Source organism: Carettochelys insculpta, chromosome 1 (genome assembly GCF_033958435.1).
Source record: "Carettochelys insculpta isolate YL-2023 chromosome 1, ASM3395843v1, whole genome shotgun sequence".
In the NCBI taxonomy this organism is placed as follows: Eukaryota; Metazoa; Chordata; order Testudines; family Carettochelyidae; genus Carettochelys; species Carettochelys insculpta.
This window is the reverse complement of record NC_134137.1, coordinates 284,253,928-284,274,203: the sequence shown is the minus strand read 5'-3', so window position 1 is coordinate 284,274,203 and position 20,276 is coordinate 284,253,928. Positions and strand designations below refer to the sequence as shown.

Genomic DNA, 20,276 nt, shown 5'->3' with positions numbered 1-20,276 from the left:
TGAGGTTATAGAAGCCTTTTCTCTACCAGGAGTTACCTGTGCCCAGGTTTCTGAGCTTATTGCATTAACCCGCGCCCATACTTTAGTTAAGGGATTGTCTGCCAATATTTACACTGATTCCCAATATGCCTTTGGTGTCGTCCACGATTTTAGACAGCTGCGGAAGCAACATGGGTTTCTCACATCTGCTGGTTCCTCTATTCGCAGTGGTTGCTATGTAGATGCTCTTTTGCGTGTTCTCCTTTTACCCTCCTCCCTGGCTATCATCAAGTGTCAGGCACACGGGGCTCTTACTGATGAGGTCACATGTGGAAATGCCCCTGCTGATCAACCAGCAAGGAATGAGGCCCTTTCCGGCCCTCAGGCCCCTGAACAAGTTCTCGTTTGCCCTTCTGTCACCCAGTCATCTCTGGTGTCCCTACGGAGCTAGCTGAGGTGCAGAACCAAGCACCTGAAGTTGAGAAAAACAATTGGTTACGTCGAGGTTGCCTATTGCATCCCGACTCTCTGTGGCGCTCTCCGGACGGCCGCCTGGTTGCGCCTCAGGCCCTTCTACCCTACCTTGCTTGTGTCACCCACTCAGGGGCCCACACTAGCAAAGGCGGGTTGATTGCAGCAGTACAACATGATTGGTTTGCCCCAGATTTTTCTGCTATGGCAAAACAGGACTGCAGCACATCCACCACCGTGGGAACCCTTTGTAAATTTACAGATGGATTTTGTAGGGATGCCCTAAATGCTGCAATTATGAGTATATTCTTGTAATCATTGACTTGTTTTCGGGATGAGTGGAGGCCTACCCTTGTAAACATGCAGATGCTACTATGGTTGCTAAGAAACTCGTGAAACTCCTCAGTTAATCCCCCCGTTCGGAATACGTCTTTCATCAGATAGAAACCGAGGAACCCATTTTATGGGGCAGGTAATTCAGAAGACTTGTAGTGCCCTAGGAATTCAGCAGCATCTGCACTGTGCATATCATCCACGGTCTAGTGGAGCCATTGAAAGAAAAAATTCTGATTTAAAGAACAAACTAGCAAAAATCTGCGAAGAAGCTGGCCTCAACTGGCCAGATGCACTACCTTTAGCACTAATGGCTACGTCTACACTAGCCAAAAACTTCGAAATGGCCATGCAAACGGCCATTTCGAAGTTTACTAATGAAGCACTGAAATGCATATTCAGCACCTCATTAGCATGCGGGCGGCCGCGGCACTTCGAAATTGAGGCGGCTCTCCACCACGTGGCTTGTCCAGACGGGGCTCCTTTTCGAAAGGACCCCGCCTACTTCAAAGTCCCCTTATTCCTATCTGCTCATAGGAATAAGGGGACTTCAAAGTAGGCGGGGTCCTTTCAAAAAGGAGCCCCGTCTGGATGAGCCGCGTGGCGGCAAGCCGCGTCAATTTCGAAGTGCCGCGGCCGCCCGCATGCTAATGAGGCACTGAATATGTATTTCAGCGCTTCATTAGTAAACTTCGAAATGGCTGTTTGCATGGCCACTTCGAAGTTTTTGGTTAGTGTAGACACGGCCAATGTGCATCAGGGGTACAGGAAATAGGAAACATGGATGTCCCCGCATGAAATTTTAACTGGCAGGCCCGTGAGCTTGCCCTATATGTTACCCCAACGGCATAATGTATCATTAGCTGATGACGTTATGTTAAACTATTGCATGGCCTTGATGAAGTGTGAGAATTATTCATTCGCAGGTGAAGAATGCCCTTCCAGAACCTGCCACAGGGCCCTATCATCCATTGGAACCTGGAGATTGGCTGTATGTTAATGTTCTCCAGCCTTGGTGGAAGGGGCCTTACCAGGTCTTGCTGACCACCCGTACCGCCATGAAGTGTGAAGGACTCCTTGGCTGGATACATGCTTCACATTGCAAAAGGGCACCTGAACCAAAGGGTCAAACTGTAACCCCTTCCACTGATGCGCTAGAAGCACCAGAACCAGAGAAGGTGACCGCAGGGGACCAAACCCCAAGATATAACCTTCACTCCTGAAACAGGACTTAAATGGGACTTTGCAGTCGAACTGTTCATGGTGGGCTCCATTGCATTCACCACTGTGGGGGGTAGTGGGACTTTGTTTCTGGGCCTATATCACCAGAAAGAAGTATGGGAGACCTCCTGCTCTGGAATGAATTGTATTATAAGTAACCCTTGGTCTATTATAAATAATTACTGGGATCTAGAAAAGCCCCAAGGAATAATCCTTTTCTTAGCAGCTTTAGTTAGGGTTCTGCTATTCATCTAATATAATGGGAAAGATACTATTGCTATTCAAGTTCTTGTCCTCCTTGGTCACCTTGACCTGGGGAGGCTGGCAAGATAAAACTCCTACATACGTTTGAGGCAGGCATGGGCATGAGCCACCAGCTCCTCAACCTGTTGGTAGTGTACACACCTGCGCAGCTCTGGGTCTACAGGACTACCCTTCTTAGCCACCCCAGCTGGTGATTCTTGGGGAAGATCTAACTGTTCATATTTACTTACTCAGGAGGGATATGGAGCCGCCCCCTCCCAATATACTAACCTTTTTCCATCGGGATGCAGGATAAGGCGCTAGTATGTATCCAGGTTAGCAAAACCCTTGGAAATCAATATGTGGGGAAAACTGACCAGTGCACATTGTACCTAGATTTTGACCCAGGTGACCACCCTACAACCTTTTAAGGTCATCCAACACTATTAATGCTACTCAAGTTACATGTCTTGATGACACCATGAATGGAACTTGGAACTCCTTTAAACTACCAGGAGACAAGGGAAACTTCATAATGCTTGAAAATGGATTCGTCCATAAAAACTCCTCCTTCAATGATAGTATATGTAATATACACTTTGACTCTGGGGAAGAATGTACTGCTGAGCCTGAGGACATAATAGACAACCCATCCGGGGCCACTATATGGGCAGGCCTACTTTGTAGAGACCCCTGAAATAACCAAACTTCCATTTGGAATGAGACCTGCCTAAGTGGGGAGGTGATCCCCTATACCCCACCCTGTATGATCATGGATTGTACTGGATCTGTGGAAATCAAGCTTATAAAATCTTACCCGCTAATTGGACGGGGGTATGTACCTTGGGTTGGGTCTTCCCAGGAACCTTCGCTAGTCCCACCCTTACGCAGTCTGAAGCCCACAATATACCCCACTGGACTTGAAGGGAAGTAAAAAATCTGTTGAGTAGCAAGAATACAGGATTCCACCAGTGTATGCGAATTCTCATCCGGGGTTGGGAATCAGCGAGTTGAAAAAGGCTGTAGTTAATATATTCAGAACTGTAGAGGTCCTGGGGAATGCTACAGTAGCTGCTCTGGGTACATTGCAATCAGAAATAGGCCAGGTGTCCCAAGTATCCCTCCAGAATCAAATGGCCCTGGATATTTTACTAGCCTCTTGGGGGTGTGTGTGTTAGTAAACACCACCTGTTGTACATATTTTGACCAAAGCCACAAGCTGGAAACCAATATCCATAAGATTCGCAGCCAACTGCAAATATTACATCAGGTAGCCTCAGAACATACTAGTTGGTGCTGCAAAGACATGTGGACTTGGCTGACTTCCTGGATGCCCAACCTGGGACCCTTAGGAAAGAAGATATTATATGGGTTTTTGTTCATTCTATTAGTTTTTATCGTACTGTGTGTGCTCATTCAAATAATTTTCTGTATGCTACAATTTTGTGTCAAAAGGTTTCAAAAGACGGCTACAAATGCTTTAACTCCCATGTGGAGGCAAGAGATACAGTTAATGTACCTATATACACAACAAACAAAGAAGGAATGGGAAGAAGAAATACAACGCCTCCTAACGATTGACATATAGACCCTAAGAGGCAAGAGCATGTGACGAGACAGCACAGCCCTCTGCAATGAATGGTCTTCGTTGGAAGAGCCACAGGCAAAGCATCTGCGGTTCGTCAACTACACTCTGAGAGACTTGTGAGACTGTAAACTCTCAGGCCGTGTCTACACTAGCCTCAAATTTCGAAATGGCCATGTAAATGGCCATTTCAATGTTTACTAATGAAGCGCTGAAATACATATTCAGCACCTCATTAGCATGCGGGTGGCCGCAGCACTTCGAAATTGACGCACCTCGCCGCCGCGCGTCTCGTCCAGACAGGGCTTCTTTTCGAAAGGACCCCAGCTACTTCAAAGTCCCCTTATTCCTATGAGCAGAGGGGAATAAGGGGACTTCAAAGTAGGTGGGGTCCTTTCGAAAAGGAGCCCCATCGGGACAAGCCCTGTCGGGACGAGCCGCATCAATTTCAAAGTGCCGTGGCCGCCTGCATGCTAATGAGGCGCTGAATATGTATTTCAGTGCTTCATTAGTAAACTTCGAAATGGATATTTGCATGGCCATTTCGAAGTTTGGGACTAGTGTAGACATAGCCTCAAAGGGGGGAATGTGGAGGAAGGCCTCGTTAGGTGTAAAAGTTTGGCCAAGGCCGTTTAGTTCATCTTAGTATAGGCTACGTCGTAAGTGAGATATTAATAGACTTAGCTGAATGTATGTAAAAACTGCAAGGCTGGCAGTTAAACTCTTATCAACCGTTGCCTAGTTACCCAAGACCTGCTAGTTCCCCTCTGCTATTTCTTAGTTTCTCATATCAACAGTACAGCTTATATAGGCTAACTGCACCTTACTGAGTTTCTGTTTGTGCCTTTTGTCAGCTTTTCACTATACGATCACAGAGGTAATTTTGCTATAAAAGCCCTTGTATTTAGGGCCGGAGGCAGAGTTCACACCGATGGAGGACTGAACCTCTCTCGCTCTGCATTCTCTCCTATAGCTATAGTAATAAACGCTTCTGTCTGACCTGAACCTCCTAATCCCACTGCCTGTTTATTCCACAACGTTCCCCACCCTTGGTTTATAAAAGTATATCATGATGGGGAAGGCAGCATAATTATGGTACTAAGGAGGTGAGAATTATATTCACAGTTGTGCCCTTGATTTGTTGTGTGATTTTAGGCAAGTTGTGTAACCTCTTTGCCTCAGCTTATGTCTGTAAAATGGGAATCATAATTGTTACCTACTTTTGTAAAGTGCTTTGAGATCCTGAGGTTAAAAATCATGGCCTATTTACAAAGCATGGTTATTGTGTTTCATTTATTAGTAGTTTATTAAATAATCTGTTTTCTCCAGGGAAGAACTTACTGCAGCATCTGATCACCATCAGCAACTGATATTTCCATGACATTCAAAATTTTCCTGTTTGTATTTACTGATGGGCAGTGTTAAGGGTTCTTGGGGAAAAAGCTGTATGTGTTACCCAAACCCCCAACACACTGTGTCATTAACATTCTCTCTTACTAAGTTCTGTCCTTGAGCATTTCACTGATGTTTATCTGTTCCCAGAGGCCTTCTTAGGACTTGCCTATACTTGTAAGGAGAACACCCTGCTAGAGAATGTGTTGACTTACACAATACTGTTAATATATCATTATTACTTGTAATACCATAACACCTAGGTGTCATAGGCATGGACCAGTATTTCACTGTGTCATATGCAGCTTTGCCCTTCATGTGAACATGAGTGACTTACACCCTTGTACTCCAAGTGGAGCACAGGACATCTACAAGTCTCCTCCACTTCACTCTATCACAAGACGAAACTTCTAGCTGACTCCAGCAGTACCCCAGTTATTGTCCTTCATTCTCAGTAGATCTTCTCCAGGTTGTCTGAGGTCCTCCTCTCTTGTGTTTTCCTTGCAAGTTCCATGTGAGAGCTTGACAGACTAAGCTGGATGATGGTTTTCTGAGTGTGTGGTCTAGCCATCCCCACTTTCTTCTCTTGATTTGAACATCAAGTGGTTCTTGTTCTGCTGTGTTCCAAAGCTCCTCATTTGTGACAGTCTTGTCATTTGATATGAAGGATGTACCTCAGGCATCTGTTGGTTATGATTTGTAGACTTTTTGGTATGCCTGGTCTGGTATCCATACAAGAGCACACGCTTTCCATTTGTGTTGAAGATCTGCAGTTTCGTCTTTGCAGACGTTATTTGTGAACTCCATATGGGATGGAGAGTCTTGAATGCAGCTCTCCCTATCCTGGCACTGATGTCCTTGTCTGTTCCTGCATCTCTGCCATAATGCTCCCCAAGTAGGTGAACTGCTCCACATCTTCAAGGTTGTCCCCTCCCGGTGTAATGGTGTTGTTGGACTGGATGATCCTCATTGTCTTGGTCTTTCCCTTGTTAATGCTCAGTCCAGTCTTAAGGCAGTTTTGTTCAGTGTTGCGACCTTTTCTTCTATGCTTTCATGTTGGTGTGAAAGAAGGACGACATCGTCATCAAAATCAATGCCCTCTAGCTGTTTGAGAAGTGTCCATTGAATGCCCCACTGCTGGCCATCAGTTGTCCTGCTCATAATCCAGGCCACTGTGATCAAGAACAGGAAAGGTGACAATAGGCTCCCTTGTCACACTCCTGAGAGTATGCTGCAGAATTCTGTCAAGACACCATTGTGAACAACTTGGTGGGCTGAGGGTTCATATGTTGAATGGATCAGGTTGATATTGGATGGGATGCCATGGAGTTGCAGCAGTTTCTACAAAGTGTCTATCAATGCTGTCGAAGGCTTTTTCGAAGCCTGTGAAGGTTATGAATAGCAGGGAGTTCCACTCAAGCGACTATTATGTGATGACTCTGAGGGTTTGTTTGGTTAGTACAAAATCTCCTGCTTTGGAAGTCGGCCTGTTCTTTTCTGAGCTGTCTATCAATTTCTGTCTTCGTTCTCTCCAAGACAATCCTATTGAACACTTTTTCTGGAATAGAAAGTACAGTAACCCATCAATTTTACGGACCACGATTTAGTGGACTTTGGGAACAATGGACATCTGCCAGCCCCCCCCCATTGTTCCCCAAGTCTGCTTAACTGGGGCTCCTAAAATCTTAAATCCCATCCCTCACCCCCTAAAAAAGTAAGGTGACAGGCTCCGGTGGCTCTTCCAACAGTGGCGGCGGGCTCCAGCAGCTTCTCCAATGGCAGCAGCTCTGGTGAATCGTTGGCTTTTGGGGAAGGGGGCAGGGAAGGGACTGAGGGAGCCTAGCACAGGTGGGTGGGCAGTAAATCCTAATATTTAAGGGACTTGCAGGTGTAACGGACACCCCTCCCTGCATTAGTCTGTTAAATCGATGGTTTACTGTAACACGGTGCTCCTCCAGTTCTTGCATTCCTTCAGGTTGTCTTTCGTTGGAAGCTTGATAAGGTAGCCATGTTTCCAGTCTTATGGGATCTCTTCAGTGTCCCAAATTTTCCCAAACAGATTATACATCATGTTGACTGATGTCGCACTACCTGCCTTGATTGCTTCTGCAGGGACTTTGTCTGGACCAGATGCTTTTCCGCTTTTCTGATGGGCAATGGCTTTTCTGATTTGTTTTTTGTAGGTCTGTTGCTGTTAATTTACAGTGTTACATTTGCATCTGGTAACTCTGGAGGCTCCATGTGGGCAGGGCAGTTCAGTAGCTCTTCAAAGTGTTCCTTCCATCGACTGAGCTGCTCATTTGGGTTCATTAGCACACTCCCCTCTTTATCCTTCACTGGCTGATCCACTGTACGCAGTAACCCAGCTAGCTTCCATGTGACGTCACGCAGCTCTTTCAAGCTTCTCTGTCCTGCAGCTTGTTTTGCTTGTTGTGCAAGGTTTTCCACCAAGTTCTTCTTGTCCTGTTTTATGACCTTTTTAACTTCTCTGTTGGCTTCTGAATACAATCTCTGAGCTTTGTCCTTGGCTGCTCTTGTTTTGCTGTTGCTGACTGCTGCTTTTCTGTCCTCTTGTTCCTTCACTTTTCTCAGAGTTTCGCTGTGATCCATTTTTTGTGATGCCTTTGTCATCTTTCCCAGTGTTTTATCACAGGTCTCTTTCCAGGCTGTTTTGGTGTCTTCCCAAATTTTGTCCATGGTAGCATCTTCTGGGATAAGATTTGTCAGAAGTGCGTCTCTGTTGGACCGCTCCACTTGGAAACTGACTCTTTCACCTAAATCCTTCAGCTGCTCCATGTTGAATCTCAGCCATAACTTGGTCACATTTGTGATGTACCTCTTGAGCTTGAACTTGCTTTACCATGACCAGATGGTGGGCTGAACCTACATCTGCTCCTCGTCTACTGCAGACATCCTGCATTGATCTTCTGAAAGCACTGCTGATACAGATGTGATCAGTCTGGTTTTCTGACTGGTGGTTGGTGAAACCCAAGTGACTTTATGTATATTTTTGTGTGGAAAAACACTACCTCTATCACCGAACTGTTGAAGGAACAAAGGTCACTAAAATGCTCTTGGTGTTCCTTCATGTTGCCTTGGCCTTCTTTTCCCATGGTTTGTTCTCTGCCTGTATTTATGTTTCCAATTTTTGCACTGAAGTCTCCTGTCAAAATCAACATATCCTCCTTTGCTTTCTGGTTCACAGCACTTTGTAGTTTCTCGTAGAAGTCTGTTTTAACATTCTCCATCTGCTTCATTGGTTGCTGCATAACATTGTGCAACTAATACCTTTTACACTTTGGTGTAGAATCTGGTTGTGATGATGTGTGATGATACTGCTGTCCACTCCATTAAAGCATCAAATGCCTCTCATGATAACATAAAGCTCACACCTTCTGTGTGTGGTGCACCCTCTTCTTCATGTCCTGAGTAGATGAGGGTTTCACCTGTTGCCAGGAGTAGCTGTCCAGATTGTGTCCATCTTGTCTCACACAACTCCGAAGTGGCAAGTCTGTACAGTTTCATCTCCACTGCTATTTGTGCTGTCTTCCCTGCTTGATACATGGTCCGAATGTTCCACGTACCAAACAGGGTGGTTGTCCTGGATGAGAGAAGGGTCATCTATGGAGCAGCTTCCTTTTGGCTTTCCCTGCCATGCTTCTTACTCAGTCCAAATGGATTGTCAACTCTTCCCAACACTTGTGTAGTTATAGGTTTCTTTGTAGATGTTTCCGTAACTTTTGGTTTATAGGGTGGTTAACCCTAAGCCAACCCCTTTTACCTCAGGAAGACGTGGTCCAAATTTGTCTGGTCTCTACCCTTTGACCTGTCTGGTTTGGGTGACCCTTCCAGGAGCTTAGCTCCTGTTGGCATAGCTTCCTGGGTCATTGAGACACACAAGCCACCTCACCCTGACAAGGAATGGACCATGGAACAAGAGTAGGTATGTCTTAAAGCATGATCTGGTCTGGGTTAGTTCCCTGTAGGATTAACCATGAGGAGTGAACAAGTTTTTAAATGCAATTGTCCTTGTCTACACTAAGGGCAAAACCACGTTTAACATCTGTTGGTTAAGAAGTGTCAGTTACCATGCTATCTAGCATATTACTTTTTCCTAATATAGCAAATATTATTATATAGTACTCTCATGAGCAGCTCTCAAAGTGCTTCACAGTCTGTAACACATTTATTCTCATGGCACTCCCGTGAAGTAAGGATGCATTACTATCCCCATTATGCAGAGGGGAACTGAGGCACAGAGCAGCTGACTGACTTGCCTAAGGTCACATCTGGGCAGAGCAAAGCACTGAAAGCAGATCTCCCATGTGCTAAGCCCATGCCCGACCCACTGGACCATCCTCCACATGCACTAGTTTGTGCAACCCATATTTATTTTGGTTAACACCTCCAAACTGGAGATGTCGGAGCGACTTTGAAGTCACTGGAACAGGTTGTGTGAGCAAGCCTTCATCTGCGTAAGAAAAAGTGGAACAGCCTATCACTATATGTCGCATAGTATGTGGTGCTAGTAAAAGTATTTGTATTAAAGAAGGGCATCTTGCGCATGGAGGCAGTAAGTGTCACAAGAGAACTAGAATCCCTGGTTGGAGTACCAGACCCATGTTCCTCCACGAAAGGCCATAGCTACTACCTTTCTCCCACTCACACAACTCCCCTTGGCACAGAGCATGGCCCTAGTACTTATGATCTCTGTGACAAAGGGAAATCGGCCACCTCTGCATGGGGCCATCCCTCGAGTAGACAGGGAGGTATCAGCACTCTGCAGAGACCCTTGTTCAGGTCCCATAGTCATAGAAATGACCATATCATTGTGCAGAGAAACTCTTCTTTCACTGGAGCTGATAGTGCCCTGCCCTGGGGACGGGGGGGAGCCAGCTTGAGAGTTTTGGGGTACTTCTACACTGTGTTTAAAAACCTCAGAGCCCTTCGTCAGCAGACTGAGACTCATGGGGTTTTAGGGTGCAGGGCTATAAAATTATAGTGCAAATATTCAGGCTCAGGTTGGACCTTGGCCTCTCAGACCCTCTCCCCTTGTGAGGTCTCAGAGCCCAGGCACCAGGCCAAGCATCCCTGCTCCACCCTTCATCTTGATGGCTCGGAGAAGCATAGGTGGCATCTTTGCTCTGCTGGTGTGGGCAAGGCCAGTCTTCCCCCTGCAACTGGCTGAGAACAGCTGAGGTGGAGGTTTATGGGTAGCAGCAATTTCCACTTTGCAGCAGGGCTGGGGACAGCTGAGATGTTTGTCTGCACTAGAGCAAGCCCCTGGCGGGCAGCAGACAGCTGATATGGGTGGATGAGCAGGAGCATCAGTGAAGATGCTTTTGCATGGCCAGTTGCAGTGGAGGAGCTAGGAGGGCCATTTGGCCTCATCCTCAAGCTCAAAAGGGGCCTCAAATTTAGACACTTGTTAATTTTTCTGGCATTTGATAAGTTAAACAGGCTAGAAAAGCGTTTGTTAAAAAAAGAAACTATTCAATGTCTCACTCTTTTTGGTGCCTTGTTTTGTTTTCATGTGTTGTCTTCATTTTTGTACCAGAGGGGTAGCCCTGTTAGTTTGTAGCCGCAAAAACAACAAGTCCGGTGGCATCTTATAGACACAGATTTTTGGAGCATATAACAAGGCGGGGTCTTTGCCCATGAAAGCTTATGCTCCAAAAAATCTGTTAGTCTGAAAGCTGCCACAGGACTTATCGTTTTGTGTTCATGCGGTGCCTTCTTTTGACTATGGTTGGGGTTCTCAAAATCTGGAAGTGGCCCAGGCCTCTCTGGAGTGCTGAGAAGGCCTGCCTTTCACTAGGGTTTAAAACAGCTGAGCTAGATGGACAGAAAGCAGAAGTTCTGCAGAGGCTTTTGCCCTGGATTAGCCTGTGGATGGCTGGACGGACTGAAGCACTACAAAACATGTTTTCACCCTCCATTAGGGCTGAGAAGAGATGATATGAATGGATGCAGCACTGAAAAGGCCTTTGCCCAGGTCTGAAAATTCCTGGCCCATGTGTAAGGGGAGTAGCAGCAATGAAGGCTTTGTCCATGCAGGGCAGCTGGGAGGAGAAGATAAGGATGGATGGATGGATGGAGCAGGGCTGATGGGCCTTTACACTTGGCTGATCTGTATGGACAGACAAGGGCTGTGCTGATGAACCCTTCAGCCTGCAGTGACAGCACTAGCTAACACCACAGACACAGCACGTATAGCATGGCACTTCTAGAGCATTCCCCACTTTTCCGGTCCTGGGCTCCATGCAATTCTGCCAGCATACCTCCTCCTCAACTGCAGCACTCCCTGCCGTGACCACAGCGGTGTCCACATAGACAGCTCTTCCAGAGCACCTCGGTCCTGACCTACAGCCCCTTCTGCTGGTTGCCTGCTGGATGACTCAGTTCTCTAACCAGCCCATATGTGACTTCTGCTCTTCTGCTACTAATGGATGACCGCTAATCATGGGGCATGCATCCTCTTGGGCTCAAAAATCATCAAACGTGTTGCAATTGTGATGTATGGCAGGTTAGACTGACTCCAGCACCTCTCTGCTATCCCTGTCAGTCTCCATGTGTTATCAAAGGCAAAGCTTGATAGAGGAATGCTGTTTCTCCACAGGTAAAATGCAAAGTAGAGGCCTTTAGTGTTAAGAAAACTGATATTCATTTATTACACTGACCCCAATCCAGGGCTCAGGCTTAGTGCTGAAAGAGATAAGTCCCTTCATCAAATACCAGGCCATCTGGAAGATCTGCCTGGACAGGTTGGGGGGTCACATAAAACAGATGCTATTCTCATGCAGAAGCTAAGCAGAGACTGTGTGTTTGTTTGGCAGCTGGAGAATGATCTAGCTGTGACTGGGGAGGGAAAAGGGATCCCTAGTGCCAAAAACCCCAGGGATTAAAAAGCATTTCTTTACGAAGCAATTAAATAAGTTAATAACTGCCTGTCTGTAATGCCCACATATCATCCTGAAGGATCCGAATACACAGTATTGGTTCTGGACCTTGGGTAAACCAGTGGAAAGGTTCCCAGTATGGAAAGTCTTTCTGGAACATCAGAAGGTAGCCACAGTTCTCACATGCTCAGAGCCCAGTATCAGCTGTACCTCAGAAGTGGGTAGCCCTGGCCAGGGCAGCAAGGGTCAAGTGTATTTTTCTCTCCTCTTCTCCTACACGCAGACCCCTGCACAGTGGTTAGAGAGGCCCCATGATGTTTCCCAACAGACTGAGGAGCTGACTCCCATCCTGAGAAAGATGGTTTCCTCTCTGTTGCTGAAGTCCCTTTTCCCTTCTCATTTACTGTCCCTTCATGTCCCCTCACTCTATACATCCTCAAACATCTTCACTAACTAATGACAGTCTGCAAAGGGCTAGTGGGTGTGGTGGGGAGCCCACCTTAGCACAAGACCAGCAGGCCAATCAGTATTCTGCCCACTTTGTCTATGAGGGCTCTTCCACTGAAGCGAGCTCTGTGGCTAAGGAAAGAAGGAGGGGCGCTCTCGTGTTCACGCTATTATGCGCGACTCCTACTTACTGATAGCGACGTGTTTCAAGTAATTAACTCCAGGCCGCATTCCAGGGCCCTCAGTCTTTTTTAACTCAGGCACATCTTCCATGGTGACAGGGACAGTTTTGTCCTAGTAAATACTGGGTAAAACTGAGTGAGGACTCGGGGCTGGCCCATTTGTGTCATTGGGAGTTCTGCCTGAGGAAGCTCCAGGAGGCCAGAGTATAGGTGGCCCTTGCATCAGTGACCATGCCAGGAGGCTGCCCTACTTGTGTGTCATGTGCAAGAGGTGTTTGCAACTGCAAAGGAGTGTAGGGCCTGCCTCTGACCTGTGTCCCAGCAGGTGTACGTTGCCTCACAGGGGGAAGGGACAGAGATGTGCTGTGGCCTGTTCTCACACTTTGCGTTGCTCCATGGGCTGAGCACATTGGGGACAGCAAGCTGAAGTATCCTAGAAGTTGGGGCAGCCTACCCAGACACCCTGCCTGCTGCCTACCCCAGGGCAGTGGCTAAATGCCCCCATTTGGCCCTGAGGGAAGACCTCAGGATTTGTCCGTCAGTGTTCCTGGTTTTTCATCATCTCTCCCCTCCCAGACACCTGTGGTGGGAAAGTAAAACAAAAGCTTCTAGATCTGACACAATGAAACCCTCAAGTCCAAGATCTAATTTGCACTCCCACCCCACCACCACCCATGCTCCCTGGTAGTACAGGGACTGGAAAACACACCGCCTGTTTTCCTTCCAGCCACAATTTTCCACTAGCTTCCATCTCCCTCCACTCCTCTCTTTTAACTGGTCCCAGCGAGAAATGGGTATATGGCATCAGTGCCTAGTTCTCCCCCTAAACCATCCACCTACCTTCCCCTCCACACCAGGAAACTCCACTCACATTCAGGAAGAGATTCTCAGATGCCACCACCACTCTGAAGACTCTGTGCTCAGTGAGCTCTGTCTGTCTGTCCTTGGAGACTTCAGATGTGCAAACACAGAACCAAGTCATTCCCCTCCCCACCACCAAGCCCCAGAAATCAAATCTCCCTTCATTCCCTCGGCTGCTTCCCACAATCAAGACGTGCAACGGAACCACACAACACAAGAGAGGGGGAGACGACAACACACAGCCTGCAGTGCAAAAAACAAGAGTGACAACATTCTAGGAAGGAGAAAGGAAACGCCGGTGCCCCAGCTCCTTTACGCACACACGCAGAGGATGTGCCACATGCTTTGAAGACAGACCTACAGTAAAGTCAAGGATAGCTGGGGCAGGTTGTGGTATCCAGACTGTGGGAGGAGTAATTCACAGATTACTTTCATGGTTTTCCTCTGTCTCAGCACTCACTGGGGGGAGTCCCCCGTTGTCATTCAGCCGCTTGGCCCTGTATGTCTCATAGTGGATGTTGTGTGTCACTTCTTTTAGGTCTTGGAGGTGAGTCCTGAGGGAGGCAGAAGGAGGGTAAGAAAAAAAAAATCTGTCAGCACCTGGATCACTGCTAGTCATTCTGTTTTATTTCCTAAGAGGAATCAGAATGAGCCTCTCGTCTGGCTGGCCAATCAACAGGGCATTCATTTTCGATGGAGACCATAATACGTTAGTCAGTAGGAAACTGCATCAGTCAGCAAAATAAAATAAGCACATATGACATGTCTTGTCATGCTGGCTCGTATCAGTGGTATGGCCCATGGAGTCAGCTACTCTGCCCATTTAAGATATCTGATTTATCAAGTCTTCCAGGAGTGGCCAATACATGATGCTTCAAAGAAGATGAAATTTCCCCAGAAGGCAACTGGTCAGTTGTGCAGTGGAGTCCCCAGTAATTGTGCTACTGGCACCAGCCCCGCTTTGAAAATTTCCCATATCCACAAGTCTTCCCATTGGGTCACTAACCACCCGAAATCACCTGAGCTTTGGACATCATTGTTTAATAACAATCTTTCATTGAACGATCCAGGGAAGGCACAATCGTGACCCATAGGTGGGGCCAGCATTGGGAATTTCTTGTTCAGGACAGCAAATATTGTGATGTCACCATGACATTGTGTCACTCTCTGATGTTTCATAACACCCAGATGCTAAAATACCATGGCAACAGGAAGCACTCAGGGGCCTGATTTTTAACTCTGACGTATATTTACGCTGAACTTTTTAAAAAAAAACAAAACCTACCTTGTTCATAGGCACACACATTGCCTTCAAACTATGGCACTTGCCCACAGAGTTTGAGACAGATGCCACTTCCCCTGGCAGGGTTCCAATCCATACCAAAGGGGAGAAAAGGGATTGGAGATTGGGGCTCTGTTTCTTGGTCATCAGTTTATATCCACCCCCAAATCAGGAGGGCTATATAGGATGGGTCTTAGGAACAGGGTTTAGGAATCTTTCCCTCTTTGTGACTGAGTCCAGCCCAGATCTAGGTCAGGTTCTCCTGTCTAGGGTGTGTTTGTATAGTGGGGTCTGAGGGAGGGTGTTGCCCAGCATCACAACTAGCCCATTCCTGGCATAGCCATCATATACTTTAAAGAACAGCCTGGTTGCCCTGTCCATTAGTTAAATTGCGATTGCTCCCTTTAGTATTCAGCCCTTCTTGTCTCAAGAGGTATGACGTTCAGCCTTTCCTCTGGAGACTGGTCCCTTATCACGGCTCTCGTCATGACGAAATTCTATCTGCAAGTCCATGTAGTAAGTACCGTACTGTGTCTTCATCAGGAATAAACTGCTGTATTACCCTGGGCCTCACCTGATGACAAAGTCTCGAAGCAGAGCAAATTCGCAGTGATTGAGGTTTTCCACTGTAAACAGAGGAAATAAGGGAGTGTGGGTTAAAAAAACCTTCATTAGCGCATGGGAAGGGTGTCAAGTTAGCAGGCAGAGATTTTATAGTTCAAACAGGGCATGTGGTGTTATATGTGCGTAACCCCAGAGTTGTTGGAAGGCAGGAACGAACCTGCACTTTTAGGAGCTAAAGCCCTGTGCTCTACCACACAAGCTAACAGCCCCTGGCCTCTCAGCCAGTGCTGTGGAGTAGAGACTTCACTCTCCCTCGGCAGTGGGCTCAGTGTCTCTGCAGTTACATGGGCATCACATGCAGGCTAATGGGCTTGTCAGGTCTTAAAGTCACGAGGAAGAGTTCTCATGAGAATTGAGGTGACCTCAATTTGACATCTTCCACACTCTGAAGCAGCAACAAACCCCAGCCAGCTGGCAATGCCACAGTGGTAGCACTAATTCCTCCTCACAGAGGGGTTGGAAACTCTCTTTATAACGTTTTGATTAAATATATATTGGAGGCACCAGTGGAAGTGGTTTGCATTGTACCTGGAGCCCTGAGTGCCTCAGACCTAGGTAGATACGTCCATCACGGAAGGAGGGACCAGTTTACCTTCAATGACGCCCCAGGGAGTTTTCCTGCCCAGGATTCTTTTGCCATTTACTTGGTATTCCTTGTCGCTGCCCACCACCGCGAATGGCATGCTCTCCTGCTGAAGAGAGACAGGCAGACAGGCCCAATCAATCTGCTCCTTTGTGCACTGGGCAATAATAAGATACAGCAACACTACTACTCTCTCTCCACCTTTCCCCGTGTTACCCTTCTCCCTCCAGCCTACAGTGTTCTATGGGGCAAGAGAAGCTCATTGCCATTCACAATCCAATGCCCGGCCACTGCAAAATAGGACAATAGCTTTTGCATTGAGCCAGCTGTTTACAGCTGTTGCCATAAGTGAGCTTGCAGAAACTCCTAGTGATTCCATGGGGTCTGCACCCAAGTGCAGAATTGTTCTAGGTAAGTCTGCAGAAATGCCCAGCATTTATGAATCATAGGCACAATAAATACAGAACTCCCTGTAACCATTCATTAATACCATATGTTGGCCTGATATTTGCTGCACCCATATTTTGGTGTATTTCTCTCTGGGGCAGTTCCCAGAAGGAAAGAAGTGATGGCTCAAGAAGGCCACCGAGGATTCCTAAAGGGACAATGACAGAACTATGTGATCTGACAAACCTAGCTCGGTTTCCTGATAGTATATGAAACCCTCTGACCTGGAGGGCAAAAGTCACCAATACTTGGGCAAGTTTCCTGCAAGATAGTGAGCTCCAGAAGAAGAACTGGTTAAGAGGGACACTGTCTTGGAGCTGCAAGAAGGCACAGCAGATTCAAAAGATTTCAGACACCATGGGTGTGCGTGAAGAAATAAGGCCTACCTAGGTGTTGGCCCTACCAGCATGGGATTATGCTCTAGGTAGGACAGACAGGCAGGTAGGCTGTCTAAAATCCTGTTTTTTCTCTAGCACTCTGTTGCACAAGCTAATAAATATATGTTGTTTAAGAAGGCTATGATCACTCAGTAGTAAGTGGTTAATACAGGTTGACCCTCTCCAGTCTGGCATCCTCGGCACCTGACTGGTGCCAAACCAAGGGAGGTCGATATTGTCAAGCAGTATTACTGACACTTCCACTACTTACTGGGTTCTGAGAAGATATTTAGGGGTAAATTATAGCAAAATAACAACACAGAACTCTGTGGCTACATCTACACCACAGTGATCTTTCAAAAGAAGTCCTTCCAGAAGATCTTTTCTTAAAGAACTTCTTTTGAAGGAGTGGGTCCATACACAAAAAAGCAGACCAAAAGAGTCACCTGCTCTTTTGAAAGAGAGCATCCACACAGCCCTCGCTCTTTCGAAAGAACGGGCCATGGATCAAAAATCAGGTACCATGAGGACTGCTCTTTCAGAAAAAAGGGCCCATAGAGTATCTACATGTTTCCTTTCAAAAGAAGGCACTCTTCCTGAAACAGAAGTGGAAGAGCGATTTTGAAAGGAGCACTACAGTCTTTGGATTTAACTTTGAAAGAAAGCTTTTTGTGAGTTTACAGAGCGCTGGATATTTCAAAAGAGCCCCTTCTTTCAAAAAATATTCAAAAGAACTTGCTCGTGCAGACACAGCCAGAGAGCCAGAACTCATGATAAGTGGTCGTCCAGCTGACTAAAATCATGCCAGATTACAGATGTTGCTGGATGAGAGGGTTTCGGATTAGAAAGGTTCAATCTGTACATGTGGTGTACTGGAGACATGTCCTATCTCAGGGTGGAAGAATCATGTGACTCCAATCCCAGAATAGGTTTTTTGCCTTTACCTACCCCTGAAGGGATGCAGTCAGCAAGTATGTCTTCAGGGCAGTGAACTTGGCCTCTTGCTCAGATGCTGCCTGTAACCCCCGCTGCCTTCCACACACAGAACTCTATCACTTAAGTTTAGCATTGCTCTCAGTGCCAGTTAGGGGCCTGTCTGGGGGTACAGGCTAAGGGCCGAGTGAGGCTGATACCCCACTCACTTTTCAGCGAGGACACAGACTAAGCATTTCAATGCCGTTAGTCCTCCAACATCTCCCCACAAGTCCTCTCATTGGGCCAGAAGGACAGATAAGTTCTCCCACACATTCTCTGGGAAAGATTCATAGGGTGGCTCATCTCACTGCAGCACAAAGAACCACAGGAGATGCCCCCTCCCCCACCTCAGAAGTCCTAGCAACACACATGCACCAGGAATGCAGCATCAATGAAGATACAGTAATTCTGGAGTGGCCGCTCACACGTAGGCTACGCTAACCCAAGGGCCAATCCTGAGTTTACGCTGCTGTGAAAAAACACCAAGAGGGGGCAGAGGCACCCAACACTTCTATATGTTGTGTAGAAATCTCTTGGTCTGCCAATCCCCCAGTATTTCCATAGGTTTTCACAGGTCTCCACCGTGTTCCATAAGCTTAGGGCTTCTGATTTTCAGTATTAACTAATAAACATCAGTAAAACACCCCAATAAAAATGAAATCTGTGTTTGTCCAATAAACTTAGGAAATGGTTAACTTGTACCTATGGGTCTGGCTACCCAGAACAGTAATATAGACTACAGAGGTATGATTTCTAAAGCACAGTAATAGGTTGCACATTAATTGGTCTTTGTGTAGACTCTGCTGGTGTGCACATAAGGTTCCCTAATGATCTTTAAAGTAATGCGGTTTGAAACAGTGCTACGTTAAAGTGCACTAGGGAACATTACAAAGACTCGCTTGTTACAGCATATATTACTGTCATGAGTTATGTGTAAAAATATACACAGAGTGTGTGTGTGTATATATGTATATATATATATATATATATGTGCTTGGACGGATTTGATTTTTATTGGTAAAAGTAGGTATGCCTCAATTTAAGGGACATGGAAAACATATTTATGCTGGTAATAAATTAAATTTGCAGATAGACAAAATAAGAAAATTGCTGCCTGAGAAACTCTTAAGGTTTGATTTAAGGATATTAACTTTTTATATTTTGTCATGTGGTGTTAACAATTTGTGTTTGAATTGCTGTAAAGCATTAGCTTGTTCAATTTCAAAATCTACTCTCACTAAATAATTATTGGCCAATTTTCCCTATTGTCTGATACACCCCCAAGTTCACCCACTGTGAAAATTTTAATTAAAAATGCTTTAAAATAAACATTGATATCCATCAGAATTATGAAAAAATAAAAATCAAATTCTGCAAAACCTAATATATACAGAGAGAACTTTTGGAGAACACTGATTTTGGATATCTACACAGAATTCAAAAATTGCTAAAAATACCTCCCCCCAGTGAAACAAATAAGCCTGCAAAAGGAAAAGCCCTACATCTCTTCAACAGATGTCCCCAGATTCCTAGAGGTTGGTCTGCAGTTATCCCCAGGATTTCTACAGGAGAGAGCTGCAATGATGATTGACGTGAAGGGGAAACATAATCAAAGTTTTACTTCAGAGGCTACAAAAATACGAGTTTGAAGGGTCAAGTAGAGACCAAGCTGAGGCTTAAATAGCAACATTTCACATAGCAATCTGAATTCAGCTCAAGCCCAACGTCCAGAACTCAAAAATTCAGCAATCGCAGTACTCTGTTTTGACAATGAATGGAAACAGTGTAAATTAAATTAGGATAAAAGAACCCGCCCTGCCTACTGAGGATATCAACAGTAATAATATGACTTTGCATTGTAGCATCTTTCATCCAAGGATCTCAAAGCTCTTTGAAAACGAGAGTGATTTGTCTCCAATCTGCACACAGTGACAGCTAACCACTTCTCAGTGCTCTCTCATGATACGGTGTGTGTGTCCTACCCTGATTTTGTCGTTCTCTGTTTTATCTTCCAGGTCCTCATCAAACTCTTTCTGGGGGTAAAACTCGATTCCATTCACCTCCAGCTCTTTGCGCACCTGGGAAGGGAACCATTGGAAAGTGAGAAGCAGAGCAAGCACTGAATTAGGTCCGACAGCGGGGTGCAGCGGCATTGCCTTCCTGCTCCAACAGTCCCCAGGGGAAGGCATCTGCCGGGAGTACTCCGGGAGGAGTGTGTGATATGGACACATCACAGGCCTGGCAGGAGACTGGACTTTATTCCTTGGCCCCCTGGAGAGTTAATAATCCAGTCACAGGACAGGGAGCAGCAGAAAGGTGTCTCAGCAACTCATAGGTGTGAGTGGATTCTTCAGCAGAGAGACTTGAGCAGGGAA

The 20,276-nt window shown here is 46.2% G+C and overlaps 1 protein-coding gene across 1 annotated transcript in view; it reads right to left on the bottom strand.

Annotated features, from left to right (window-relative positions):
• Window positions 1–13,923: 13,923 nt before the first annotated feature.
• The window catches only part of SEPTIN3 (septin 3), a 33,711-nt gene continuing 27,358 nt past the window's right edge, over window positions 13,924–20,276 (bottom strand). The window contains exons 7-10 of the mRNA XM_074983921.1: window positions 19,884–19,979; window positions 16,112–16,208; window positions 15,470–15,521; window positions 13,924–14,167 (exon numbers count right to left, since the gene is read on the bottom strand). Of these exons, the coding sequence (XP_074840022.1) occupies window positions 14,032–14,167; window positions 15,470–15,521; window positions 16,112–16,208; window positions 19,884–19,979 (381 nt within the window). The 3' untranslated portion in view covers window positions 13,924–14,031. The remainder of the gene's footprint in view (window positions 14,168–15,469; window positions 15,522–16,111; window positions 16,209–19,883; window positions 19,980–20,276) is intronic.